Source organism: Agelaius tricolor, unplaced genomic scaffold (genome assembly GCF_023055355.1).
Source record: "Agelaius tricolor isolate 1412-34295 unplaced genomic scaffold, bAgeTri1.0.p SCAF_59, whole genome shotgun sequence".
Lineage (NCBI taxonomy): Eukaryota > Metazoa > Chordata > Aves > Passeriformes > Icteridae > Agelaius > Agelaius tricolor.
Genome location: NW_027269319.1, coordinates 207463 through 218958, shown reverse-complemented (window position 1 = coordinate 218958; position 11496 = coordinate 207463). Strand labels below are relative to the sequence as shown.

General features: G+C 40.6%; 1 protein-coding gene across 2 annotated transcripts; it reads right to left on the bottom strand.

Annotated features, from left to right (window-relative positions):
• Positions 1-6311: 6311 nt before the first annotated feature.
• Positions 6312-10985, bottom strand: SRP19 (signal recognition particle 19). Of its 2 annotated transcripts, XM_071456470.1 has the most exons (5): positions 10895-10985; positions 9706-9781; positions 8686-8757; positions 7613-7724; positions 6312-6644 (listed from the first exon to the last, which is right to left on the bottom strand). In XM_071456470.1, exons 1-5 carry the CDS (start codon positions 10936-10938, stop codon positions 6511-6513), a joined length of 438 nt encoding a protein of 145 aa, XP_071312571.1. In that variant the 5' UTR covers positions 10939-10985; the 3' UTR covers positions 6312-6510. The 2 variants fall into 2 exon arrangements, with proteins under 2 accessions (XP_071312571.1, XP_071312572.1); XM_071456471.1 differs by lacking the exon at positions 8686-8757.
• Between the last annotated feature and the right edge of the window lie 511 nt (positions 10986-11496).

Below are 11496 nucleotides of genomic sequence, written 5' to 3'. Positions count from 1 at the left end.
GGAAGTGTCTCTGCCTCATGCCAATCTGAGGGTGCAGCCAAGCAGATTTAGAGCATCAGACCCTTACAGAAGAGTTTGGAATGCAGAACTCTTCCCAACAGTGAGCACCACGAGCATCTTTCTAGGCTTCATAGCCTGGCTTACCTGGGAATCATCAAGGTTTAGGATTCTCTAGAAACATAGAGAGGAAAGACTGTAAACTACAGGGATTTTGAAGTTTTTCCTCTCCCATGGGTTTCCTGGTATTCCATAAATTATCTCAACAAACAATGCTAAATACTTACTAGCAGTGGTGTTCCACTTACCTGAGACTGATGTTGCCACTCTTTATAGGACATTTCATGTGCTTTACCTGACTCCTTTCCAAACGCAACAAAAAAAGGAAAATAAGTTCAGGAAAACATAACTTCCCCCACCAACGATAACATCACCACTAGTGATAGAATAATGAAAACTCTCCAACCCAGAGCAAGCCAATTAACAAAGCATAGAAATTCTTTTAAGTAGTGGAAGGTGTGACTAGTATTTGTCAGGTCAAACCCTCACTACATTTAATTTGACAAATAAAAGGAATTTTCTTGAGTTTGCATTCCAGTCTTGCCAACTCCTTGTAAATAATCTGAGAATGAACTAAAATTTTTATTACTAATTCCTTAGTCATCTTCCACCTCCATTTCTTATTCCACAAACAATAGTTTCCTTATGCAAAGGAGGAAGAATGGAGTTTTAAAAAACAAAACCACAAATCCTTGAAGGTAATGAGAGATTCTCATTTTCTGTAAAGTGCGCCTAACAAATATGACAAACGTCTTGTTTTCTAGAGAACTTCTACATCCAATGTGATGGAATGAAACTGTTCTTGAGGAATGACAACCCAGGGCTACTAAGGAAGTCCTCAATTGTGCAACCATGTTGTTACAGCGTCTTGAAAATCTTGTTTCCTACAGATAGAGAAACCATTAAGAGTTTCTGTAGCAAAAAAATCTTCAGATGACCACATGAACTCATGAACTGGTCAAGTAAAAATAATTAACTTTGAATTTAGCATACTTTGGAATGCAATGTAGTTTATACCTTTGCTGTGGCTGTGAAATTCCAAAAAACTTTATATTTTGTATTACTGGATCTTTGCCGGAGAAGAATACATGAAGATTTCTTAGACATGTCTAAGTTCTTCTACTTGAGAAGCAAACAGACAAAACCCAAAAAACTACACCCCAAGAACACCCAAACCTTGACAGATGAAAAGAGGCACACATGCTGCTTCATAGGAAATAGCACTACAGTTCAGACTATGCAGTTCCTACCTGCAGTGTCCTCTGCTCTTTCCCAGACCCCAAACTACTGTTTGGATTGTCTGTTTCTTTCCATCTCCCTTACACAGCCACTATGGCAAGGGGTACTTAATTCTTTATTATTATTAATTATTATTATATAATAAAGCAAATTACTTAATAGTAATAAATTATATTTTTATTTAGGAAAAAAAACCACTTTGAAAAGGGTATCCCTTATCCTACGAGAGAAAATAACCCCACAAAGGCCAGTCTGTAACTGGAAGAAGCTAAATAACTGGTGTCCCGTGACAGAACATGTGGGACTTGTTGAAAGCTGTGCCAGGGGAAGTTCAGACTTGACACTGGGAAGCATTTCTTTACCAGGAGGGTGCTCAGACGTTGGAACAGGCTTCCTAGAGAGAGTGGTCAATGCCCCAGACCTGTCAGTGTTGAGGCATTGGGACAATATCCTTAATAGCGTGCTTTAACTATTGGTCAGCCCTGAAGTTGTCAGGCAGTTGGTTTGGATGATCATTTTACATCCTTTCCCTTCCTGAAATAGTATATCCCATTCTATTCCATGCCATTCCATGCCATACCATCCCATTCCATTCCATTTCACTGCATGTGTAGCTCCAGAGGAGGAATCTAGGAGCCACCATCTCTCATGCTCCCAAGTAGAACACATACAAATATCCCACAGGTATATGTGCCCCAAAAGGGAGTTCTGGCAACAAGTTTCTCTTAAACACACACAAGGAACAGGATGTACACACAGGCAAGTTTTTTAAGACCAGCTGTTTTTTGCAGTGCTGTTCTTTGAGTTACTTCATAGCTGAAGGCTGACAATTACATATGGTCACATACTATTGTCACTTCTCAACTTAAATACATTTCAAAATAACCTTTTAAAGCTCCCTCTCTTTAATTACTCAATTAAGAATTGAGTAATTATGGTGTGCTTCTGCTATAGCAGCTACATGCTATACATCTGAAAGAATAAACCACCTATCTCACAACAGTGCTGAATTCTCATTTTTAGTCATTCTGTTATTGATTGCCTGTATCATCACATCTCCTTGATGCTCAATGTCAATGTTGCCATCCATTCCTGACACAGAAATTGTTGTAAGAATTGTTATAAGGATTTTGAGCTTATATGTCCATTTCAAATGTTTAATTTTGCTCAGGTATCTAGAAAATGGTATAGGGAAATAATAACGGACATGTACTTTTAGAGCTGGACTGTGACACTAGTTCATTATCCATATTCCTCCTCTCCTGGATGCTGAGTAAACTCCCACTCATGGATGCATGCCTTCCTTTATTACTGTTGCCACCTACAGGAAATCTCAGACCAGAGTGTCTTTTTAGCAATGATACTGCATAAACAAAACCTTACAGAAAACTGTAAAAGCAAGGCAGGTGGAATAAAAGGACATTCATTATCACCCATTTGCCCCCCAAAAATAAAATAATAATTTAAAAAAATATTCACAGCATTCAGATGAAAATATTTCTGTATTTTTGCATATAAAAATATTGCAATATTTCTGTATTTTTACAGCTGACTTGTGTCCACTCCCAGTCCCACAATGGTCCATAAAATTTTGCCTGTTCCCAGAAATGAGGCATAATCTGTTAACTGAGGAAGAACTGAGGTGGTCTTGACCTGCTTGTTTTAAATCCTCCAAGGAACCCAGCTTATTCAAAAACAGAAATGAAAGTCTAGTTTATAAACTTAACTCTGTTAGGAAAAGGGGAGGTGTGTTTAACTTTGTGCTGCCTTGTCTAGGAACAAATATTGCTCATATAATATACTAAGTCTTAATCCAGAAATCATAAAAAGCAAAACAGTCCCATTTAAAAGATGGGAGGATAAGCAGATAGGAGATAGGGAACTCAGTCTTCAACTTCCTAATGGTAGTAATCATCTGATTTCCTAGCAGGGCTTTAAAATACATAAATCAGCTTTACCCAAAATATCCACAGAGCTTTCTTTTTGTTAGTTTGACTAATTCACATTTCATGTATTTGAGCTCAATATTACCCTTTTCCGAAGTCTTTCTTGTCTTTCCTAGCAAGATTGCTAGACTTTAAAATAGTTTTAGTATTTTGGGTTCTTAGATCAGGAAAGTTTGATAAGCAATGCCACTAAGATTCTTTCTCATACATACAGATAGGTCAGACCACTTCTGAAGGTATTTAATTTCAGACCACAGTAAATTAAATCCCACAAGACTCGACCTCCACATTTTTCAGCTGTCTGTAGTCTAAAGCTCTGATTTACAAAAGTTAAGCATGATGTGATTTTAATTTTTCATAGAGCTCTCATTTTATTTAAAAGTTTCAGAAAAAATCTCAAAAATTCAGAAAAAACTCATCACTCAGCAGAATCGAGGAATAATTTGAGGCTAACAATCTGTGGGAAATTATAGTCTTTTATATGACAAGTGTATCTTCCATTCCTGGTAATTCCCCCCATATTGCAACTAACTGTAGCACTTCCCTAATTCTATAATAGAGTGGATGTGCCTTAATAACCTCTAAATATGTCCAGTTGTTTTCTGCTACAAAAACCCCTTTTCATACAGCATCTGTTTCCACATCTCATATCCCATGGCATTTCATCAGCTCACAGGGATACCATTTAACTAACTTCTCAAAGTTTATGCCAGACACTCTAAAGATAGCTCATATAAACTCTTACATCACCAGAAAAATCTCTCCTAAAGACATTTGTATATGACCATCGTCAATTACAGCCTTAGAACACAGGTCTTCCTCTCCTAAACATTTCTGTTTTAGAGAATCTGCGTAACTGCTCACATTGAAAGGCAAGAATTCTCCCTAATAGTGAGAAGAGAGCAGGAGGGATGTGAGTGTGTACATAGACATTCCTTTCCTGCAGAATCCAACATCACTCTGGAATGAATCACGGAGTGACATGGGCAGGGTCCTGTCCTGGCTAAACTGATGGTGTGTTTGAGCGGTGGACTTGAGCATGGGCACTATCACAGAGGTTCTGGATGTGAAATAGGCAGCATGATCAAAGCTGTGTGAAGAAGGCAGCTTTATGGAGGTATGGAGGACAATGGCTGAAATGTCAATATGGTAGAGCCAGGCAGCTTGAGTGTATCAGTCCCCTAAATCTACCAAGACAAGAGCTCACAGTGGGGGGATCAACCATTGGATGGCTGGAAACACCATTTGTACCACACCACTGTCCTGGGTCTTGAAAAGCAGGTCTTATGGGGGCACAGTCCACCAGACAAAATCGAGTCAGATAATGGGATTAGTTTCCAAAGCAACCTCATGAACACTTGGGTCAAAGAGCATGGCGCTGTGTGGGAATATCACATTCCCTGTCATGCCACCACATCAGCCTCTGGAAAGATCAAATGATGCAATGGATGGTAAAAGACCACACTGAGAGCAGGGGGTGGTGGGACCTTCACCTCCTGGGGAGCACATTTAGCAAAGGCCACCCGGTCAGTCAACACCCAGGGATTGCCCACCACCTGGTGTGGCCCAGTCTAAACTTTTGCTTATTGTACAAGGGGATAAAGTTCCTGCAGTGAACATTAAAAACATGCTGGGGAAAAGTGTCTGAGTTATCCCTACATCAGGCAAAGGAAAACCCATCCCTGGGATTGTTTTTGCTCAGGGACCTGGATGCACATGGTGGGTCCCGTGAAAGGATGGAAAAGCCTGGTGGTCAAAGGGACTTGATTTTGGGAAAGAATAGCCAATTAATTATACTAATTACTATGTAACACTGCGAATTATCATTTCTATGATGGCCCTGTGCCCATCACCACATTGGCCACCCCACGGTGCATGTCTGCTGTGCTGGATCTGGAGCTCTGATCCCAACTCCCTTTTGATCACACATTAATGAACTTTGATGGAACCATGAGCACAGCAGTGATGGATTCAGAACTGCTTTCCACATGCAACATTCAAACACCACACACCTTCTCTCCTGCCTGAAAACTGGTTCTGACAGATGGAGCCCAGGGTCATGCACTCGGTGAACTCAATGGGCTTTTATAGGGATGGTCCATAATTTAAGGGAATTTTATCTCTGTGTATGTACCAAGAGAGGAACTTGATGAGATTTTGGGAAGTGGAACCTGGCAGCTGCAATCCAGTGAATTTTCTTCCCAGCAGCTGTGAGTGCTGTATTTTAGATTCAGTGTGAGAATAATACTGCTAACACACTGGTGTTCTGCTTGTTCCTGAGCAGTGCTTATCTTAAATCAAGGACTTTTCTGTGCCTCATGCTCTACCAGTGAGGAGGTGTGGCAAGAAGCCAGGACCTAAGCTGGCCAAAGGGATATTCCATATCACAAATTAGCATATCCAGTAAGTATATAAACAGGGGAGATTGGCCAGAAGGGGTGATCACTGCTGGGGGTGGGCTGGACATCAGTCAGCAGGTGGTGAATAATTGTATTGGGCATCACTTGTTTTGATTTTTTTCCTCTCATTAAAAAAAAAAAAAAAAAAGTATTTTTATCTCATTTTTATTTTTATCTCATTAAAAATAATTATATTTTTATTGTAATCACTGTCACTTGCATTATTGAATTTTATTTAGTTTAAATTATTACACTGTTCTTACCTACACCCACAAACTTCTTCTTTCCTGATTATCTTTCCCTGCATCCCATTTAGGGTGGGGAGTGAGGGAGGGGCTGGATGGTGGTTAGTTGCCAGCTGGGGTGAAACCATAACAATTAGGTTGCTCAAAGTCCCCTCCAGCCTGGGACTGAACACTTCCAGGAATGGGGCATCCACAACTTGTCTGCACAACCTCTGCCTCCACTACCTTCATGGTGAAGAATTTCTTCCTCATACAGAATAGCAGAGAATTAAGACAATTGCTTCCCTATCATAAATAAATGGTTTACTGAGGCAACCAGATTTGAAAAGGTGCATATTTCTTTTGGGAAAAAAAAATTCTCCCACCCACCCTATTTGCTTATGTTCTTCTGCTTTTAAAGTGGGTGCTAACATCAGACATGCAGGTTGTGTGTGAAAAGAGATTTATTGTTACACAGATGCAAGGCAGTTACATGCATTCCAGTTCCAAGAAAAGCAGGCAGTTCTACTCAGCTTCACCTCTTCATTTCTTGCTTGTATCTTCACTTCAAAGTTGCTGCATGGTGTCCATCTGTACTTCCTGTAAGTACAACTATGCGATGCAACAGTGACTCCAGAAGTTAATTTATTTCTTTTTCTTCCCTTTACCTTTCTTGCCTCCCTCTCCTTGCTGAAGGCTTTGATCACTACCTCCCATCTTCTGAGTTCTTGTTTTCAGTTTGGGAATCGTTTCTGCAGCATATAGCATCACTGATTTACCTAAAATACAGGGAGACATCAATGCATGCCTGCTATGTTAACAACAGATATAAAGCCTGGCAAATCTGCTTCCTTCCCCTGAACAGCAAGCAGCTTGTGAAAAATTCTTGGGGGAAAAAAAATAAAAATGCAGGACTGATAAGTGTCACATTAGTCTGGAAAAGCCACATAACCTGACAATCTCCAAAGTGCCTACACGCTTTCTGCTACTCTTTTCATCCACCTCCTGCTGATCCAGAACACTGGTGACAGAATGATCAGGCAAACGTGAAACACATTTTTAGAAAGGCACTGCTGCCCTCCAGCAGGACTCTGGTTTTAAATCATCTCTCTCTGTCAGCACTCTTATGCTACTGTATACCCAGCACTCTTCTTGCTCTTTCCTTAAGATATATACTGTTTCTCTTTTACTTAGGGATTCATCTTCAGAAAAAATGCAAAAAATTACATTACAATTGACATTCAAGATGAATAATTTCTATTAATTAGTTAAGGGAAGCTGCTTCATTGTTAATTTATGAAAATGGCCAGTGGAAAATTCAGCTGAACTCAGTATTGTGTTTTATCAATTTAGCATCCACTCTTATGCCCAGATGATGTATGTATCCTAAAAAAAAAACGGTGGAATTTAGCCATTTAAGAACTAAACTGTTTTAAATGTCAACAAAGCACTAAGCCAAAACTGAACAGAGGCTTTGTTCCACACAGCAATCACACAATGTTCCCCACAAGCCCCTCCAATGACACGGCTGCAGAAGCAGCAGAATCAAAGGCAACAGCATTTTACAAACTTTACTCAATGCTCACAACTTAATTTTGTTGACTTATACAAGCAATGAGATTTAACGGTAAAATATAGGATTTATAATAGTTAAAACTAATTAAGCAGGCTGTTAACATAAAACAAACCAAGTCTTCCTGGTTTATTAACAACAGGCGAGGTACCTAAACCCAGGCACTCTACTCACGTGTTGGAAACTGAGGTAAACATGGGTTGCCATCATCTTGTTTTAGCTGGATTCGTACTCTACCTCTGTACTGCACATCTCTGTTCCATTCTCTGGGATACATCTTGTTCTTCTGTCACACAAAAGGAGAAATGTATTATAAAGTGCATTTGAAGACACAACTGTTTCAGAGGCACTGCTGAAAGCAACTCCAGGTACTGAGCAATTTTGTGAGTAAACTGTTACAGGGACCATTTTATGTCCCCAGTGGTCTGGACCACAGGGGCACAGGTTTTTGTTTTGTCTCCACTGCTACCAACCCTTCTGAACACCTAGGGATAGCAAGTGATAGGTCACAATCACTGCTTTTGGCTAATTACAGCCTTCATTCTTGATGAAACATCACAGGTTTCTCAGTACAGATGGTGTGCACTGTCCAGATACTTCCGAAAAACAAACTGATTTTGTAGCAGGCTTTTGGCTACCTCTGGAAGAGAACCTGTATTCTTCTTAGAAAAACAACAGTTCTAAATTAATAATTACTTCAGGAAATTATGTGTGAAGTTACCTCTCCAGAAATCCAGACTCATTCCCTAAGGAAAAAGTTTATTTAAAGAGCAAGCATGTACTGCAATAAAAAGCTAAAGCTGTCTGGCTGAAACATAACTCCAAACGACTATGAAGATTCCAATTATCAGAATCCTATTCCTATACAAGATTAATTGCAAAGGTCATTACCTTCCATTAGAAACATCTGTTTTTAGAAGCTTAATTTGCAGAGTTGCAGTTTGCAAGAACAGCTTTTATTCTGACACACTTATAAACATCCAGGAAAGTCTTCTAAGACGGATGGTAAAACAGAAGTAATTTTTAATAAGCTTTAAAAGTCACATTGTCTGAGAGATCTGAGATATTCCTGACTTGCATAAGGAATGCAACATTTACTTCATGATTATGGTCAGCTATCATATAAAGCAAGCAAAGCTAGTAACAAAACTTCTGAACCACAACTTATTAAAAAAAGACATGATGAAAGAACAAACAGGCATAACGAATTTGGAGGTTTTTGTACGTGGGACTTTTTTTTTAATTACCTCTAGTAACACATTGAATCCTACTGCTGCACATACATCTTGGATTTCTGTAGATGTGGGGTTTTCAACAGCCTGTTAAAACAATGTGTTAAAATTAATTAATTTTCAACTATGACCTGCCAATAAAAAAAATAGTTACCAGTTTCTCACCTTATACTCAGTAATTAGGAAAAGCTGATGGGGAAAGAGAAAGTACAAATCTAGTGTAGAAGTCATATGTCAGTGATGCTGTGCTTTAGAAAACATAAAAAAAAAAAAAAAAAAGAGTAAGACACCAGGAAACAGATGAGATAGAATTCACTAGGACAGGGGAGCAAGTTAAAGAATCACTTAGAAAAAGTAATTGAAATTAACAGTTATTGTATGTACAGAGATAGCAAAAGCTGTGAATTTGCTGTGAAAGAGCAAACTTACAGCAGAGAGAAAAAACCCACAAAATTTTTTTCCAGAAGGCAGCAGGTTCTTCCCATAGGTAGACCTTTCACAGGCAATTTGCATACTCAAGAAAGCTTTTATTTTTAAAAAAACCCCAAACCCTAAGCAGTAAAGAAAGCCCTTTATATTCCCAGACTGCTTGCTAAAATTATTACAAATGAGTGACATGACGAAAAACTACTTCTGGACAGATCCAAAGCAGCAGTAACTACCATGCCTGTGTGTCACATGCACAGCACACAGAGTACAGGCTCATATAGTCAGTCACCAGCACCCAATCATCAGCCAACTACTCTTTTCTGCACTGCTTTCAAATTCTGCAAACTATCTGTGTAGGCAGCTGAGTGTATTCAGCTCCTCATTACTTCATCTGCTTGCTCAAGGTGCTGCTCCCATGAAAGCAAACACTTCAGCTCAGGACTCCCCTGCTAAATTCACGTGCTGGCACTAGGTAACCTTCAAATACACTGTTATTTCCATGCCATGGGGGAATGGAAAGATCAGAGAGATGTATTTTCCAGCACTCTACACACTGGTGCATTGCAAAACAAAATGTCCTATTTTCCCTGCCACCCATGAAATTACCTTGTCTATAGGTATCCTTCTTCCTTCTGCTATTGTCTTCTTGTTGTTCAAATAAGCTGGATAAATGCAGATGAATCTAAAAAGAGAAAATAGCAAGTTTTTAAGCAAGCTGTATCAACTCCTTAATGCTTATGCAGTATTTTCCTAGTAAAACAGAAAATAAATGTCATGGCTACAACACAGAAGTTCCCACAGCAGCTTAGAACAACCATTTGTTTTCCAGAGACTGCTTAATAAGATGCTGCAAAATCCCACTTTGAGTTATCATGGACACTGCACAACACCATTTTTTGGGCACTATGTGTACAAGGGATGGCACTACCCACTCTGAGGAAAAAAAAAAAAAAAACAAACCCCAAACCAAAACCATGAGGCTGAAACAGAACCCTTTGACCTATTTCTTACAATCTTGAAGCATGGTACACACTTATTTCCCTGAAAATAATTAACATTTTCCGAAAAGGTTCCACTACGCTATTAACTAAGTTCTGTGATTGTTTTGTTTTTTTTTTTTTTTTAATTCACACAGAAATCACCCCAGATTTGGGTACATTTCTAAAAGCTACTAAAACACTGCGCTCTTAGAAACTGGCTTAATGATTTTTCAATAGATTTACACTTGTCAAGCACATACACGGGATTAGCGTGAGAGAACGTCAATTATACTAATTAGACAATTAAAAAACCAACTAGCTGAGACCAAGGGAATGTAGAAGAAGACTCGCGTTGATTTTATTAATAAGGATCTACGAAAGCATAAGAAAATAGTTAAAATCAGTAAAACATATGGTGCAGACAGATTCCAATTAGCTAAATGACAAGAGCGTGACAAGGATCACGCTCCTGGCTGCCTCTAAAAACCACAAAATTAATCACCTCAACTTCTACTGTTTTCTCCTTCTTTTGTCCAGAGGTGTTCTCCACTCTGTGCTACTGCCATGTTTATGGGCCGACTAGCTCTGGGTTCTGCGGAACTCCAGTCTCGTCGCTGAGTTCCCAACCACACAAGTGTCACCACCATCCCTTGTCCCACAGGGATTTAATGCCAACCACCATCATCTCTCGCTCCAAGGGGATTGAAACCACCACCTCTTCCTCCGCGCGCATTTTCTCTTTCGCGAGCCCTGACTGACACGTCAACGAAGAAACCCAGAAGGACCCGACCCCAAACAAGCCGTGCTCACGGTACCTCTCCTTGTCCGCCGGGGACGCGGCGCCGGCGGCGGCGGCCATGACAGCAGTACCTTCCCTGCCCCGCCCCGCGCTACGGCGGCGGAGAGGGCCCGCCCCCAGCGGCACCATGCGAGATTCTATTGGTCAATGGGGCCATCTGTCAAAAGCCGCAGCCTGTGAGAAGGCGCGACGTTAGCGCCGAGGCCGCGTACGCGACTTCCGCCAGGCTGAGGGAGGGACGGTGGCAATGGCGGCGGGCAGGGTCGGAGCTGTGGGGGTGTGCGGAAACGCTGTGACACACACCCGCGAACAATGGGCTACGGGCGCCAGGGAAATACGAGCCCAGAGGGTGGCGGTGGGCGACGCAGAGTGTGTTCAGAGGGTGCCACGCCACCGTGTGTCGTCTTTCACTTACAGAGCTCTAGCGGTGTTTGAATCAAAGAACCATTTAGCTAAGAAATGCAGGGAGATGTTTATTTGTTATTACCACAGCTTCCTGTACAATTGCACGAGAAAAACAGGCTAAAGCTTAAGGGGAAAACTACGGGGTCAGTACTGGGTCCAGTCCTGTGTCGCACCTTCACTAAGGCTGTGGGTGAGGGGCAGGTGCCCCCTGAG

Bases quoted from the DNA above. Each gene is read 5' to 3' on its own strand.
- SRP19 (XM_071456470.1), bottom strand. From the start codon at position 10,938: ATGGCCGCCGCCGCCGGCGCCGCGTCCCCGGCGGACAAGGAGAG. The intron at 7,725-8,685 runs GTAATTAAAAAA...TTTGTGTGACAG, and splicing joins GATTCAATGTGTTACTAGAG to AAGAACAAGATGTATCCCAG. The intron at 6,645-7,612 runs GTGAGTAGAGTG...CCTGTATTTTAG, and splicing joins TTTACCTCAGTTTCCAACAC to GTAAATCAGTGATGCTATAT.